This window comes from Silene latifolia, chromosome 11 (assembly GCF_048544455.1).
Source record: "Silene latifolia isolate original U9 population chromosome 11, ASM4854445v1, whole genome shotgun sequence".
In the NCBI taxonomy this organism is placed as follows: Eukaryota; Viridiplantae; Streptophyta; class Magnoliopsida; order Caryophyllales; family Caryophyllaceae; genus Silene; species Silene latifolia.
In genome coordinates, this window is record NC_133536.1 from 14,658,789 (window position 1) to 14,676,882 (window position 18,094).

At 37.1% G+C, this 18,094-nt stretch overlaps 1 protein-coding gene across 3 annotated transcripts; it reads left to right on the forward strand.

Moving 5' to 3' along the window:
* Positions 1–7,913: 7,913 nt before the first annotated feature.
* Positions 7,914–17,421, forward strand: LOC141611147 (putative disease resistance protein RXW24L). Of its 3 annotated transcripts, XM_074429602.1 has the most exons (4): positions 7,914–8,258; positions 8,512–8,709; positions 17,106–17,178; positions 17,349–17,421. In XM_074429602.1, exons 1-3 carry the CDS (start codon positions 8,220–8,222, stop codon positions 17,160–17,162), a joined length of 294 nt encoding a protein of 97 aa, XP_074285703.1. In that variant the 5' UTR covers positions 7,914–8,219; the 3' UTR covers positions 17,163–17,178; positions 17,349–17,421. The 3 variants fall into 3 exon arrangements, 1 of the variants encoding a protein (XP_074285703.1); XR_012528528.1 differs by lacking the exons at positions 17,106–17,178; positions 17,349–17,421 and adding an exon at positions 12,390–12,795 and having other exon boundaries at positions 7,918–8,258; positions 8,512–10,947; XR_012528527.1 differs by lacking the exons at positions 17,106–17,178; positions 17,349–17,421 and adding an exon at positions 12,390–12,793 and having other exon boundaries at positions 7,946–8,258; positions 8,512–10,947.
* The last annotated feature ends 673 nt before the right edge of the window (positions 17,422–18,094 follow it).

Here is an 18,094-nt window from a genome sequence, read left to right on the forward strand (position 1 = left end):
AAACCAGATCATCGCTTCAAAATTTCTGTGCACACAATGCCTTCATCTCAAAATCGAACCAGACCATGTCACAAAGAGCCTTGATCGATGAATGCTGGATGATTGCAATGCAAGAGGAATTGGAGCAATTTGAAAGGAACAAGGTATGGCATCTTGTCCCTAGGCCCTCTCAACGTACTGTAATTGGTACACGGTGGGTCTTTCGCAATAAGCTAGATGATGTTGGAGAAATCGTAAGGAATAAAGCTAGACTAGTGGTGCAAGGTTTTAACCAACAAGAAGGAATTGATTACGATGAAACCTTTGCACCGGTAGCTAGGCTTGAAGCCATACGAATGCTTGTAGCTTTTGCGTCTTTTCATGGTATAAAGCTTTTTCAAATGGATGTCAAAACTGCATTTTTAAATGGATACCTTGATGAAGAAGTGTTTGTTGAACAACCTCCGGGCTTTATAAACAACGAGTTTCCCAACCACGTTTTTAAACTAGATAAAGCACTCTATGGTTTAAAACAGGCTCCTAGGGCTTGGTATGATAGGCTTTCAAAATTTCTGTTGGAAAATGGTTTCATACGTGGGTCCGTGGATAAAACGTTGTTTATCAAGTCACAAGGAAATGAATCGTTGCTTGTGCAAGTATATGTCGATGACATTATTTTTGGTGCAACTAACAATGTTCTTTATAAGTACTTTTCTGATTTGATGACTTCGGAATTTGAAATGAGCATGATGGGAGAACTTGGATTCTTTCTTGGTCTTCAAATCAAACAAGGTGAGAATGGAACTATGATTCACCAACAAAAGTACTTAAAGGAAATGTTAAGTAAGTTTGGGTTGACTAATTCTAATCCTATGCCTACACCAATGGTGTCTAAAGTCAAGCTTGACAAAGATGAAAACGGTAAGAGCATTAGTGAAAAGGTATATCGAGGTATGATCGGTTCCTTACTTTACTTAACCGCTAGTCGACCCGACATACAATTTAGTGTGTGTGCTTGTGCCCGTTTCCAAGCAAATCCTAAGGAATCTCATTTCAAAGCCGTCAAACGGATTTTTAGGTATTTGATTGGAACACAAGGGCTATATCTTTGGTACCCAACTCACTACGAACTTGATCTTGTAGGTTTTTCGGATGCGGATTATGCCGGTGACACATTGGATAGGAAAAGCACTTCGGGCATTGCTACCTTCCTAGGACCGTGTCTCATTTCATGGGCTTCGAAGAAGCAAAACACCGTTGCATTATCCACGGCCGAAAGCGAATATGTGAGTGCCGCTCTATGTTGTGCACAAATTCTTTGGGTACGTCAACAATTGCATGATTATGGCCTTACTTTCGAGACTACCCCTATTTTTGTGACAACACTAGTGCAATTAATATATCAAAGAATCCTATACAACACTCACGAACTAAACACATCGACATACGACATCATTTTTTACGTGATCAAGTTGAGAAAGGTCATATTTGTCTAAGCTTTTGTAAAACGGAAAATCAAATTGCGGACATTCTTACAAAACCGTTAGAAAGAGAACAATTCGAAAGACTTCGGTCGGAAATTGGTTTATTAGGTGACATACCGCTAAATTAAATTACGTTTTCCAATGATTGATTAGAAGGAGGATTTACATGAAATTAAATGTTAGTTAACATGGTAGAATACATGCAAATGTCGACCAAATGAAATTGACAGCCGAATGAGTGCACTTGAGTTGTTTTTGCATTGAGCTTCCAAAAATCCACTTTATGTCCCATCACTTAAAAGCCTACACCCTAGCCTCACATTATCAACACTCAACCGTCCCTCACCTAGAATAACTACACCATCCCCTCATTTACTTTCATGTTTCCACTAAACACACCCTATTACCCACTAAATAAACAACCACCCTCACCTTTTTCGGTTTCCCAAAAACCGTCAAAACCATTTCCCCTTCCACTCTCTTAAAATGCCTCCAAGATTTTCAAAAGAAGTCCTTCAACTCAGAGATACATTTAATCCAAAATTCATTGCCAAAAAGATGGCTCCCAAAACCGCTGCCAAACCAAAAGAGATCGCCTCTGCCACTGCCAAACCAACCGTTGCACGAAAGAAGACAACCGCCAAAAGGGGCGGTGGTCGTGGCAGAGGAGGAAGAAGTAGGAATCCTCCTATTTCTCTCCAATTAGATGCTGAGGTGGACATTGACACCGATGAAGAAGACTCCGGTTCTAAGGGAACCAAAGAGAATGAAGATATTGAAAAATCTAGTGATGTTGTCGAAACAAGTGAAAAGGGGAATCAATCAAGTGAGATGAAAGAGGGGGAACTTGAAGGAGAAAAATCAAAAGTGGGAAACAAAGAAAAAGAAAGTGAAGAAAAATTAGAGGAAAAAGAAAAGGAAAGTGAGGAAAAATTAGAGGAAAAAGAAAAGGAAAGTGAGGAAAAATCAAAAGAAAGTGAAGAAAAATTAGAGGAAAAAGAAAAGGAAAGTGAGGAAAAATCAAAAGAAAATGAAAAGAAGGAGATGAGTGACGATGAGAAAGATGTTGTTGAAAAGAATGATGATGATGTACTATTGAAAGATTTGGTGAGTGAAACTTTAGAGAAGGATAAGAGGAGTGAGAGTGATGCAACGGAGGCCTCCACATTTGAAAGGGAAATCGGTTCCAATCTTTGAAAAAATCGATTATGAAGTTGTTGATGTTGAAGATCGTGATGATACCACAATGGTGTTTGATGATGGGCTTGACCCATTGTTCTCAAAACCTGCATCACGAACCCGGTCCAAGAGAAAGATGCTTGAAATATTTGGTGATGATGACGAGGATGTGACCCCGGAGGCATCCCCTCCAAAACCCAAGGTTACTCAAAGAAAAAGGGGATCCGGGTCAAGAACCAAAGCAACCAAAAGGGCTCGTTATCATCGGGATTTGCCGAGCATAGATGAAAATGAGATCATTGAGGAGAAAGTTCCTCTCAACACTTGCATGGATCTTGTCATTGCTCCCTTTGCCGAATCATTCAAGAATGACATCTTCAACCATCTTAATTCTCTTGATCTCCCGGAGGAGATCTTCAAGATATTTCACGGTATCTTTGATTTGTTGCTTCCACAGTGGAAGGCGCTATAAGAAATCCTGGTATGACACATCTCTTGCTTTCAAATACTTCAAAGAGGCCATGTATGCACAGGGTTGGGTGAATCTGTTGGACAAATATAGTCCCATGTATTTGTCCGAAGTCATCCAATTCTATGCAACAGTCAAAGTGGATGTTGAATCTGGAACTCTCTCAGCCTTTATCAATCAGAAACCCTTTGTCCTAACCATTGACCAACTTGCTACTCATCTTGATATCTGTAATGTCGGGCTTACTTCTTTCCCAAAACGTGATTGGGGTGAAATTGATGAGGTTACATCTACCCAGGTCATGAAGGTTCTTCGACCTCATGATGATGATGGCCCTACCAACATATATGCCTTTGAACTAACCGCACCCATTCGGTTCATCTTTAACCTGGTTTTTCGTAACCTTGTCCCTTCCAACAATAGCCGTGGGAGATGCTCTCTTCTTGACATGCTCCTCATTCATCACATTGTTAAGCACAAACCCATTAACCTTCCTCGCCTTATGTTTCACCGAATACTTGAGATGTCCACTGAGTTCCAAAGCGGCAACTTTGACAAAAATGCCGTAGTTCCTTATGGTATGTGGCTCTCGATAATTTTTATGAGGGAAGGGTTGGTGATGAAGGGAAGCCCTGCTATTGAGAAATTAAGTGATGAGATGACACCGGGCCTTCTTTCTCGGATGAATTTGGAGATCAAGAATGGCAAATTGGAAAGAAAAAATCAGTCGGGTTCTACAGTGGGTTCTACCGTTGAAATGAGTGTGGTCCTTGCCAAGTTGGATGAGCTCCTTGGGATTGTGAACCGGTTGGTCAAAGAACAGGGCAAGTTGAGGGATGAAGTTGGTGATCTTCGCACCATGAATGAAGATCTCCTTGAACGTTTTCAGAATGCCTCCTAAACTCATGCCTCTTTAACCCGTCTCTCCTTTTGAACTTTGGCTCTTTGTTTCGTTTTCAGACACTCTCTTGCACCTTCGGTTGTTTGTTTTTATCTTGCTTGAACTATTTGCGTGTGTTTTAATCGTGTTGCTTGCCTTTTGGACATGTTTTCTCCTCCTTTGACGATGTCAAGAGGGGGAAGTAGTTTAAATTATGCTATGTGTGATCTTCTAACTCTTAGGCTAACGTTCACCTTAATTATGTCTTAGCTTCCATGATTAGATGTTTTACTTTGGTCAAGCATGTTGCACCTTTCGAATACCTTGATCATGTTTATTAATTATGTTTATGTTGAAATTGACCAAAGACCGACTAACCATGGGCTAAGGGGAATATCACACATGTTTGGACTTGTCATCATCAAAGGGGGAATTTGTTAGAACACATTAGATTGATGATGCCAAGTCCCCTTGTTATTTGATTATTTGCTCTTAGTTGAAACAATTAGTGAATGAAGCAATCAAATGGACTTTCAACAATGATTCAAGATGATCAAGCCAATCAAGGAAGTCAAGACAATGATACTTTCCAAAGCCATAGTCGATATATGTAAGAGTAAGTGTAACATTCTCATTTTAGTCAAGTAATAGCAAAACCATGCAACGATCTGTTGTGCATCGTGGTTTCTCGTACTATCATACGGAGGAGTTTTCGTCCAAATGTTTTTAAATGTCAAAACTTTGCAAACTTTAAATCTTAAACATTTGAATTTTCAGAAACTTGAAAACAATCTGAAATTTTGGAGTTACAAGCCCACTTGACTAAGCCTCTAGATTTGTGCAAACACCTTTTACCAAAATGGCAAAGAAGACTTGTCAAACTTCTAAAGTAAGAAAGGCTTTTTGCCATTTCGGTAAATTGTCACATGTTGAGTGTAGAAGCTTAAGTTTCTGATTTCTTAAGCCCCAAACCTACAAGTCTAACACTTACCATCACTCAAAGCTATCATTTTAATATTGGATTTAATCTTTCAAAGTGTACTTACCTAAGACTTAAATCCACTATAAATAGAGTGTCTTAGTCACATTTATTTCTTAAGACTTCCAAAGCATTTATTGTAAAAACCTTGCAAATCATTTGTGCATTAAAAGCTTTATTCTTCAAGCATTTGCAAAACGTTTTTAAGTTTTAAGTCTTCAAAATTGTTTTCGAAAAAAAAGTCAGAAAACCTCCAAGTATCGATTCAGACTTGTCTTTGTGACATGATGAGTTTGTTCCATGATTCTCGTGTTAGATCTTCATTGTAATCTCCATGTTCATTTAAGTGAACTCTTGAGATTCAAGATTCTGTAACACCTTGAGATAGAACCCATAAACTCTTGAAGCGGAGTAGCTTTAAGTTTGAGTGCAACCGGAGTAGGTTGGCGAGTTATTTTCATTGTAAGGGGTTTAGTAAGTTTGAGTAAATTTCTAAACAAGCAATAAAATAACGGTTGGACGTAGGCCTCGGAGTAGAGGCTGAACCAGTTTTTAAAATGTCGTTTGTTTGTTCATTTACTTTTACGTTCTTCCACTTTGCTATTTCCCGCATGTACCTAATCAAGTTACGTGTCACGATCACCTATACCGTGACATGAATCTGTATCTTCTTGTGAACTTACCTTCAATTAAGTTTCTCAAGTCTTGTACTTCTTTATTCTTAGCTTAAAATAGTTAATTAACTAAGTTAAGAATAAAATTTTAAAAAAGGTACACCTAATTCACCCCCTCCCCCTCTTAGGTGTTAATCGTTCTTAACTCTTCAGGAGACATCATGTTCGCACTTTTTAGATGCATGGTAGGTTGGGAATAAAGAGTTTCAGTGAAATGGAACTCGAAGTATTATACAGTGTATCGAACCAATTGCAGTTGGCACTGTGATACTACTATTGTTGCGTTTATTACTTTATTTAGGTGTTAAAGGTTAATTGAGCATCTGCTTAAAGGACTGAATCTCTGTGTTTCTGCAGGCTGCTTTGAGTGACATAGGAGTACCACGAGTTCAGGTCATTGCTGCTGACGGCCTGACGCTAGTTCTTCAAGTGATCAGCTCATCAGCGAGAAATTGATTTTAGCGACGATAAATTTCTACAGTTTAACACTTCGGCAGTTCCTATCATAATTACATGACAAAGGTTTCAAATTTTCCTTTTATCATCTAGTATAAAGATAACCCCCTCTATCGTACTTATATTGTTGCTATTTGACTTTGGTGATCAAATAATATGAACTTTGTCGGCTATTATATCGCTGTTGATCAAAGGCATTCGGAAAGAATCATGTCCGCTCAATATTTGTCGTTTATATCGCTGTCGGTCAAATGGTTGAGGACCAAAGTCAAATGAGAACAATATAAACTTGACGAAGGATTTGAATAGACTCATTATTTCTCATTTGGCTTGTACATTATTTGAATGCCAATTTGATGGTGTCCGGGTGAAAAAACGTTATATAGTAGATGCAATTGCAGAAGAATCACAAATAAGTTCAGCTATTTCCATCTCTGTAAACCGGCAAGGTCATATTTGTGTCCTAACCAAACGTGGCGGGGTTGGTCTGGATCCAACCATGATCTATGACATGATCTATGTAGATAAACATATCAGTGAGCAATTTCTGAACAAGTTAGATTCTGAGATAGCTACTGCACAAGCTCGTAAGGAGGAATCATGAAATGTAGTTAAACTTCATACCTAGAGCTCTTATTTCTACTCTCTAATGACGATTTTAGGCGTAGAAATATTTCTACATGCATGTATATTATAAAATGCTTGTTTCCGTTGAGAAATTATGGTAGTACTATGGATTTTCCGGGCTTAAAACTATAAGGGATATTCAATACGTTATATTGGATCTCCTATGAGAGCGATTGAATCTTTTTTCCTGTACTATGGCATATTTTGTTCTTTATTCACCGGTGCCCCCGAGATTAAATAATCTTGACCTATGACTGTCGGCCTTTCGTTCGACAGTCCACCAGTAATGAAAGAGAGGGTTATATCACAGAGCTGCTACAATTGCTTCAATGGGAGCTACCCCGCTTGACAGCGAGATCAATTTTGCATTAAATTGATCATATTTTTGAGATTTTTGTTTTGGTAAAAAAATCATTGCTTTCTAAATTAATGGCCGAGACTCAAAAGTTTATTTTTTTCAAAAGGAGGGTATAACATACCTTAGAAAACAAAAATCTATGGTAAACTTGGGACATATTAGAAGCATTCTTAATTTATAAGTTAATATATATTTCGGCCAAAAAATATACTCCCTCCCAACACTTATGTTTGCCCCATTTCAATAAAATACTCCTCACATATCTTAGGGAAATGGTGCAAACATTGTTATTCGGCGGGAGTATAAGTTACTCCCTCCGTACCACACCAAAGGGAACGTAGGAAAAATTGGAGTATTTAAGAAAAAGTGGAAAAAGTAAGGATAAAGAGGGAAAAAATATGTGTGGTATGTATAAGTTACTTTACCCCTCTCATTTCCTTTTGCTGCTTTACCTCATTATTGTGGTCTTGGAACTGGTATAGATTGGAAAATTGATCCAACATTCCAACTAATCAATTCACTAACCCTAATCACATTAGTTTCAATCAAATTTTAAAATTGATCGAATATTTGATGGATAAAATCTAATTGAATGTATGAAACATAGAATCAGACGCATTTCGAGTCTAAAATGCAAGTCAAGTTTACTCACTGTCCTTTGAAACACATTTGAAATTGTCTGAGGCATGCTTGTTTTTGTTCTGATCATTGATTTCCCTAGTTTCATTGGAAAATTCATTAGAGTTTTGAATTTAAAATAATACAGTTTACAGTATTGTTTTTCGTCATACCCTAACGTCGAAGAAAGATTATAATCGTAATTATTAGACAGATTTCGGAGTTATGTTAGAATTTGAGAGGACATCTGGATTTTTTGAAGGATATAATCGACTCAAAAACTCCTTTATTTGTAGACCACTTATCTGACATCTCCATTATGCCATCTTCCACAACTTCAAATCAATTGCTACCTCACTTCTTATTCATTTCAGATCGTTTATTTCTCGGTTGTATTTTCTTATAAATTGCTCATTTGTTTAAAACAGTCGTCGCAAATCTTAAAAAGTGGAAATTTCGAAGAATCGGAGGGACTATAAGTTAATTCAAAATCCCATTCACACAATGTGAACAAGTATGGAAATGAAAGGAGGAATTTTCTACTCCATCATTCAAGTTACTGGAAATTTCGTATCTCGCTTTCGTTTCAGAATTTGCTACTTCACTACTTAATTCATCTCAGATCCTTTATATAATCTTACATATTTGCATTTACAATTTACAAACATCATAAAACAAAAACTCACAAAGATAATTCAATTCCCACAATCATGGACTTGGCAACAACGTTAGCTATAGTTCAAACTATACTTACTCCTATCCAAACTCTGGCTCAGTTGCAATCATTGTTTTCCATTTCTAACTGCAGATCCAAAACACTGTCGAAACTGTCAGAGCTGTTCTTGAGGATGCTGATGCCAGGAAGGACTCTCTTAACTCCCAGGAGAAGAATTATGTCAAAGATCTCAAAGATGCTGTTTACGACGCTGACGATGTGTTAGATGAGTTCCTAACCCTTGCCAAGCAGGAAAAACTCAGGGGCGATGGTGATAAATTCACTGACAAGGTGAAGTCCTTTTTATCTCAGTTTAAGCTTCTTACCCACAAACTCTCTAGTAAAGTCAAAATGGTTAACAAAAAGTTGAACACCATTGCCACTAAGAGTGCTATGTATAGTTTTAAGATTGACTGTAAGCCGCTGAAATTTAAAAAGGAGGAGACTTCTTTTTTTGTATGATCGAATCATTGGGAGGGAGAAAGATGTGGTGGAGAAGATTATAAGTTTGTTGTTGGGTTATGTTAATGTTGATCAACAAAATGTTTCTCTGCTTGCCATTATGGGGATGGGAGGTTTAGGGAAAACCGCTCTTGCCCAACTAGTGTATAATGATCCTAGGATTAGTGAGGCATTCCAACTAAAGAGGTGGACTTGCATTGCTGATCAGGATAAAAAACAGTTGGATTTGAAAGGGAATTTAGGGAAGGTAGTCAAAGGATTTTCTGTTAGTGATAAAATGTCTTTGGAGGACATACATCATAAAGTTAAGGAGCAACTAGGAGGGAAAAAGTATTTACTCGTGTTAGATGATGTGTGGACTGAAAGTTATGATGAATGGCAAAAGTTGGAAGGGTTTTTGAATGTAGGGGGAAGGGGGAGTTGGATAATTGTTACTACACGCTCGAAAAAAACTGCCCAGATGATTGGAGGTGATCAAGTGCATGTGTTACAAGGTTTGTCAAAATCGGAGACATGGCATTTGTTTGAAAGGATGGCGTTTCAAACAGAAGAAAAAGATGATGAATTAGTTAAACTTGGCAAAAAGATTGTTGAAAAGTGCACCAATGTCCCCCTTGCTATTAGAGTGGTAGGAAGTCTTCTGCGTGGTCAATCCATGTCTAAGTGGCTATCATTTCATGACAAAGGGTTAGACTTTCTTACTGAAAGTAATGAAACGATAACCTGCATATTGAAGCTAAGTTATGATCAACTTAACCCTTCCATGAAAGCTTGTTTTGCGTATTGTGCTATCTTTCCCAAGGATTGGAACATTCGTAAGAAAATGTTGATTCGGCTTTGGATGGCACAAGGGTACATTAAATCAGAGAATTTGGGCGAGGAATACTTTCTTATATTGCTTCAAAGGTGTTTTTTCCAAGATTTACGCGAGGATAAATTCGGGAGGATTATTTCGTTTAAGATACATGATCTCTTGCATGATATTGCTGAAAAAGTAGCAGGCGAAGAGATTTGCAGGTTCAGTTTTGATACTTCTAATGTGGGTAAACAAGTTCGCCATCTCTCTCTTGTGAGTGACTCTTATGCACAACATATCTTCCATAATACTCATTTTTGTACCTGCCTTCAAATCAAGGGTAATTTTAAGGATCGTAGAGTGGACCAATTAGTAGCAAGCAAATCAATACCAAAAAATGGACATGTTTAAGGTAATTAGATTTGAGTTATTTAGAGGCCAAAAGTCTAGCAAAATCAATAGGTCAACTGTTGCATCTTAGGAATTTAAACCTCTCATTCAGTCGCCATCTAGAAGTTCTTCCTAAATCAATAACAAAGCTAGTAAATCTCCAAACTTTGAATTTACATAATTGTAAGAGTTTAAAACAACTGCCAGATGATGTGAGCAAGCTAGTTGATCTAAGCACCTTAGATATAGCTGGCTGTGATGCGCTTAGTTATATGCCAATGCCGGCAGGCATAGGTATGTTGACCTCTCTGCAAACTTTACGCAAATTTGTGGTGGGTGCTCGACCAGGTTCAAGCTCAAAGCACTGTTTTAATGGGTTGGTAGACCTACAACACCTGAATAAATTAAAAGGGACATTGAAGATTGAAATAGAAGTGCTTATTAATGCAAAATTTGTGAAGGAAGAACATGGCGGGGGAGCCTATCTAAGGAGTAAGGAACACCTAGAGACAATTGTTATTAACTTTAGACGGGGAATGGAGTATGGAAGCAAGGAGTCTGAACAAGCACTGCTCGAAGAGATGCAGCCTCATCATGATATCAAGACGTTGGAGTTGAATGGGTATCATGGTGAGACAATACCGAGATGGCCAGGGAGGGTGGATAACTCAGCATTGTTTGATTACCCTAATCTTGTCACTTTGAAGATCAAAGATTGCAGTGAGCTGCTCTATCTGCCTTGGCAGATTGGGAAACTTCCCTACCTTAAAACGCTACAGATTTCTGAATTGTTGAATGTAGAGTATGTGGCGGATGCGGACTCAGAAACATTTGTCTTAGGTGAAGGATCATCCTTCTTTCCCAGCCTCCATGACCTTAATGTAACAGCCCAAGGTAACCTGCTAACGTGATATTGTCCGCTCTGGGAGACACAACCCCCTCACGGCTTTAAAACGCGTCACATGTGTTAGAGTTGCACAGCGGAAACTGGCCCTAACCCACATGATATTGTCCTCTTTGAGAAGGACGGGCACTACCGCCCCCCCTCAAGGCTTTGTTCTGAGCATGGAGACACAACTCCATCTCAAACGCGTCACATGTGTTAGAGTTGCACAGCGGAAACTGGCCCTAACCCACATGATATTGTCCTCTTTGAGAAGGACGGGCACTACCGCCCCCCCTCAAGGCTTTGTTCTGAGCATGGAGACACAACTCCATCTCAAACGCGTCACATTAGGAAGAGGTAGCCACATGATTATAAACCATGCTTCGTTCCCCTCTTCTACCGATGTGGGAAGGTCACCTTCCCTCCTCCCCAGAGGAGAAGGCAGCGTCTCGCGCCCACCTCCAGAGCCCGGCTCGATACCATTTATAACACCCAAGGTAACCTGCTAACGTGATATTGTCCGCTCTGGGAGACACAACCCCCTCACGGCTTTAAAACGCGTCACATGTGTTAGAGTTGCACAGCGGAAACTGGCCCTAACCCACATGATATTGTCCTCTTTGAGAAGGACGGGCACTACCGCCCCCTCAAGGCTTTGTTAAAGAGCATGGAGACACTCCATCTCAAACGCGTCACATCAGTAAGAGGTAGCCACATGATTATAAACCATGCTTCGTTCCCCTCTTCTACCGATGTGGGAAGGTCACCTTCCTTAGAGTTGCACAGCGGAAACTGGCCCTAACCCACATGATATTGTCCTCTTTGAGAAGGACGGGCACTACCGCCCCCCCTCAAGGCTTTGTTCTGAGCATGGAGACACAACTCCATCTCAAACGCGTCACATGTGTTAGAGTTGCACAGCGGAAACTGGCCCTAACCCACATGATATTGTCCTCTTTGAGAAGGATGGGCACTACCGCCCCCCCTCAAGGCTTTGTTCTGAGCATGGAGACACAACTCCATCTCAAACGCGTCACATGTGTTAGAGTTGCACAGCGGAAACTGGCCCTAACCCACATGATATTGTCCTCTTTGAGAAGGACGGGCACTACCGCCCCTCAAGGCTTTGTTACGAGCATGGAGACACAACTCCATCTCAAACGCGTCACATGTGTTAGAGTTGCACAGCGGAAACTGGCCCTAACCCACATGATATTGTCCTCTTTGAGAAGGACGGGCACTCCATGCTCAGAACAAAGCCTTGAGGGGGGGCGGTAGTGCCCGTCCTTCTCAAAGAGGACAATATCATGTGGGTTAGGGCCAGTTTCCGCTGTGCAACTCTAACACATGTGACGCGTTTTAAAGCCGTGAGGGGGTTGTGTCTCCCAGAGCGGACAATATCACGTTAGCAGGTTACCTCGGGCTGTTACACTTAAGATTTTTCGTTTGCCTAAGTTAAAAGGATGGCGGCGGAGATCGGAATCAGGATCGCAAGTCATCAACCCTAATGACAGTGGGAGCAGCGGAGAAGCACATGTAGAGTGGGAATCATCTCCCTGTTTTCCTCTACTAAAGAAGCTCAGTATAGAGTGTTGTGACAAGATGATGTTGGTTCCTTTATGTCCGCAACTCGAGCATTTTGTAATACGGGATTTCAGAGGAGCTATAAGTGTTACACCTTGTTATCAGCCACCGTCGTCATATCTGAAATTGAAGAAGCTGGAGTGGCTGAAATCAATGCCTATTAAATTCACTAAGTTTCTTTCAGAGATAGAAATAGGGTTTGATATGAGACTAGTTTGAATGCCCGTGCGTTGCAACGGGGTAATTAACTTATTTATAATGCAAAAAAAAATATATAAGGGTTTAATGTTTACATTCTATGTCTAATGATTTGTTTACATATTATTAAAATATCTCTTTCAAAAACAATAAAAGATTAATATATACGTGGGTTAACTCTTATTTATAATCATATAATCACCTCACCTTATACTAATCTTTCGATGTGGGACAATTCTACTATTTATAAGTAATATATTTACCAAACTTGGATTATTTTTCTGATGTGGGACAATTCTACTATTTATACGTAGTATATCATCAAACCTGCATTGTTTTTCAATGTGGGACAACTAACATACTCAGAATTACACCATTTTTTTGCACTTAGTTCGACATTCAACCAGATCCCGAATACCGAATACGGTTAATTGTTACTCATTATATCTAATAGTTATATTTAAATTTAATAATATGATCAAGTACTCTCCATTAATATTTGTCGTTGTTTTTCTTCATTTTTTTTATCATAATTGAGATACGGAAATTTCCCGTGGTACCCCTTAATTTTGTCAGATTTTCCATGTTACCCCTACTTTTAATAATCTGCCTATGATATCCTTGAAGTTCCATTTTTTTGCCCATGGTACCTCCTAATATAAAGGCTGTTAAATAGACGTTAAGTTTGATGGCGTGGCAATAAAATAACAATTAAAAAATAATACCCCCTTTATTGTTTTATTGGTACGGATATCTCTCTCTTTTAAATGAAAATTTAATTAACTATATCATTATAATATTGGAAATTTCTCATGGTAACCTTGAATTTTGATAGATTACACATGGTACCCCTAATTTTAAGTTTCTACAAATGGTACCCCTAAATAACAAAACACAAATAGCATGACATGCTCAATTACTCATCTAGTTACTCATAGGAGTAACGGCGTTATGAAAAAAGTAAACACAAGGGTATTATATGTACAAACTTAAAATTAGGGGTATTATGTGTAATCTAACAAAATTCGAGGGTACCATGAAAAATTTCCGTTATAATATTGACCATTTTATCGATCTTTCTCCCACCTAAAAAAATGTTACAACTTTAAAAATTTAACATTTAATTCAAGATTATGTTTAAAGTCTCTTATATAATAAATATACTTTGAGAGATTCAATATATTTGGGGTGATACCTAAGTTCCAAGGATAAATCCTATATATAATCATGGGATCACTCCACCTTATGATAATCTTATGATGTGGGACAATTCAACTATTTATACGTAGTATATATTTATCACACCTACATTATTTTTCAATGTGAGACGAATAACATATTTAAAAGTACACCATATTTTTTGAACCTAATTCGACATCCAACCCGATTTAATAATAAGCAAATACTATATTATCTATTAATATTCATACGTTTGTTTTTTTATTTATTTTTAATCATAATTAAAATATGTGCAAATGATATGAACCTATACTCTAATGATAGAATTTTTTTTAACACAATTCTAATTATATTATTTAAACGTAGTATATTTACCACATCTACATTATTTTTCAATGTGGGACATATAAAATCTATAGGTAGAAAATACAATGATATAAACTTTTAAGAGCTCCCCAAGACAATACTTAAGAGACTCAAAAGATTTTGGGTTGATGTCTAAGTTCCAAGTATGCCTCCTATTTATAATTATAGAATCACCCACCTTATACTAATTTTTCGATGTGGGACAATTGTACTATTTATATGTAGTATGTTCACCACACCTACTTATTTTTCAATGTGGGACAAAACATACTAAAAAGTCCACAATTTTTCATATTAAGAAGTACACCATCTTTAATATGTTCAAATAATATGAAATTTATACTCTAATGATAGCATTTTTACCACAAAGCTAATTATATTATTTTCATAATTTTTTTAACGATATTTTTTTTTTACAAATGAAATGTAAAAGTTTGATATAAAAATTGGAAATATTACTTGAAAATAATTTAGGAAATATACATACTATAATAATTAAAAGATTCTCCACTTTATTTTTTAGATAAAAAATTATACTTTCCTAAATTTATTTTTGATGATGTGGACGCTCTCAGATCGCTCGAAAAAACTCTCTTTTATATATATATATAGATTGGAGAGCTTGGGGGAAGTAAAGGAGTTGTTTCCGGCCTGTTTGTTGTCTTCTCTGCGAACCCTCTACATCAGCAATTGTCCAAAACTTAAGAGCGTGGGAGGATGGTTGGAGCATCTTTCTGCCTTGGAGAGTTTGTGTATACGAGAGTGTCCAAAAGTGGAGTTGGGTGGGATATCATGGCGTAACCTTGCTGCTACCCTTCAAACCCTGTTTTTGAAGGAATTTGTAGAGATGGAGGAATTGCCAGATGGGATACAGTACTGCATTTCCCTCCGATCTCTTTCCATTTGGGATTGTCCCAAATTGAAATACCTGCCGAAGTGGATGCCCAAACTCACCTCTGTCCAAACACTCGAGCTTTTGTATTGTTCCGAGAGTCTCATGGAAAGATGCCAACAGCCCAATGGGGAGGACTGGCCCCTCATCTGACACATTTCAAAAGTTACAGTGGAGTAGAGAATGGTCTTATCAGATATGGAGTAGAATATAATATGACATTTTGGGAATATTATTATATTATCAGATACGGAGTAATAGATTAATAGGAAACTAGTGTAAATCCCGTGCATAAATGCACGGTTTTTTCAGATTGGGATATTAGAGAACTTAGCAAATAAAGATGATAAAATTTAAAAGGAATTTAAATATTTACACACAATGGATAAGAGATAGTAAGTTACTTATTTGTAAGTTTATAGTATTAGAAATTAAAGTTGTTTATGAATATCTTTCCTAAACAATGTTAATTAAAATTACGTAAAACATTTATTGGAAAATATATGAATTTTCATACTTATAAAATTTAGATTAAATATGTTATTACAAAATGACCTATACGAAATGCTATTAATTACGGAGTAGGTATCATGTTATACTGCCATCATGTTTCATATATAGACTACTTAATACATAATAAACATAATAAACAACATAAACATAATCATCGTCATCATCATCATCATTCATCATCACAATCACAATCACAATCAGAATCATAATAATAATAATAATAATAATAATAATAATAATAATAATAAGATGTAGTGCAAATCTCATGCTAATGCACGGTATTAGATTGTGATGTATACAGATTTTAGTAATTAACGAAACAATACTTATTTCGTGAGACGATTTTATAGTGTGAGACGATTCCAATGGGTTAAAAGACAACTCGCTTATTAGCATTAAATGAATAATTTTTTTTTGATAAATATAGTCCATCTTTTAGTTTGAAACCGTCTTACCCTATAATTTATCTTAAAAAACGTATACCCTATATGTCTAAAAGAAATTGTAGATAATTGAAATTTCTCCTAAACAACTTTTATATGTAAGACCTAACAAAAATCAACTTCTATGTTTAAGACCTTACAGAAAACCAATTTTGTCATTTAAGTCATATACGGAGTAACGGATCCTAAAGATGATATGACCATGTATGGGTCTATTTCTACATAATATTTTTAGGGTAGCCCTAAATCCACTAGTTAAAACAACCAAGAAACGGGAATTTTGCCTAGAGAGAGTGGCCCCCACCTTTGCATGTAAGAGCAAATGTCCGTGGATTAGTACATATCACCCGCGTATTTATCATTACCCTATTTTTATGGTGGGCTATTAATAGCTTACATTGAACAGGTGAGATAAAAAAAGGTGGGCTACTTATAGGATTCTCTATTTATAATTACATTCTCAGTGGAGTCCATAAAAACAGGCCCAACTAAGAAGAAATTTAGTTAGGCGGGAAAACTAAGAGAATTTTTATTCTCTTAGTATTAGGGGGGATCATTGTGTATTTGTGTTCTACCATTCTAGAGCACTTTTCTTTTTATTGTATGGTAATAACAATAGCACTATTGCATATTTGTCTTTATCATTGTATTTGTGTTTACCATTGTTACGTAATAAACTAGTGTAGATCCTGGACTTTTTTTTTAACGTATTATTTATAGATTTTAAATTAATTTTCATGTTTTTCATCCTTGTATTTTGATTTGATAAAAAAAATTAAAATTGCAAAAATTTATGGACGAAATCGAGTAATTTCATAAAATGTGTATTGTAATGAAAATATTTTATTTGCTATAAAGCCCATGTAGAGTGGGTTTCATCTCCCTGTTTTCCTCTAGAGTATCTCATATAAATTGCGAAAAGATGATGTCTGTTCCTGTATGTCCGGAAATCGAACGTCTTGTAATATATGCTTTCAGGAGAGATATGAGTTGCTCACCTCTTCATCAGCCCGCTGTCGTCATATCCGAAATTGAAGAAGCTGTTCCGCAGGTAACTTAATCCTTCTTGTAGAAAGGACTGCTTTTTCGGTGTAGGATTCGAGTTTTTGTCCAAGTCGGATGGTTTTTAGGGTGAAGTCAGTCAGTTAGTTGCATTGTTGTATAATTGGGGGTACAAGTTGATCTTTGTTTTTGCCATTTGAAATTTTGAATCTATGATAGGCAAACGGGTCGGCTAGATCAAGATAGGGGAACTCATATCACTGCAAGTGTTACTTCTCTTTGTTACAGTTGAATAAACAGAAGTTCTTTAATTTTTATTCCCTTTTGTTAATGTATTTATCGTGAAATGCAGGTTGAACTTGGTAGATCTAATTCTTTTCGACCAGATTACAGTGAAACAGCTGCACCGATGTATATCAGGTAAGTAGGTTGTTTAGAGCATCCACAATGGTAAGCTAGTTGCAACTAGCTTACCATTGCCACATAAGATTTTTAAGCTACAACATTTTTAAGCTAGAACCTACTACAATGGTAAGCTACTAGTGTTGTGGCTTAGATGGGCCCATATGCACAACAACATTTCTTAAAATGCAATTGTACTTCATGCCTATTTCCATGTGTATTAGTTTAGTTGGTAGATTTTTTTGTAGGACCATTTGAGCTACTAGCTCCATGGAGCTAGTTGCTCAATTTAAGCTAGTTCAATAGGAGTGCTCCAATGGTTAAGCAAGTAGCTTGAAATTTTTTTTATTTGCAAGCAAGTCCTTTTGGGTAACCATTGGAGATGCTCTTATAGTTCTGTTTCTGATGAATGTTTGTTATCTTAACTCAAGTAGTTAATGCTGAGTTCCCCTGACCTTTTGATGTCTCAACTGTCAACACTGTTTATATTCTATAGTAGAATCAGTAATTGTGGATTTTTGTTTTGTTTAAATTTCTAGTTTATTTAGAACGGAATTACTTTT

Coding starts and splice junctions, on each gene's coding strand:
- LOC141611147 (XM_074429602.1), top strand. CDS start 8,220: ATGGAAATGAAAGGAGGAATTTTCTACTCCATCATTCAA. Junction 8,259..8,511: donor TTTTCTACTCCATCATTCAA/GTTACTGGAAAT, acceptor TTCTAACTGCAG/ATCCAAAACACTGTCGAAAC. Junction 8,710..17,105: donor GTGATAAATTCACTGACAAG/GTGAAGTCCTTT, acceptor ATATGCTTTCAG/GAGAGATATGAGTTGCTCAC.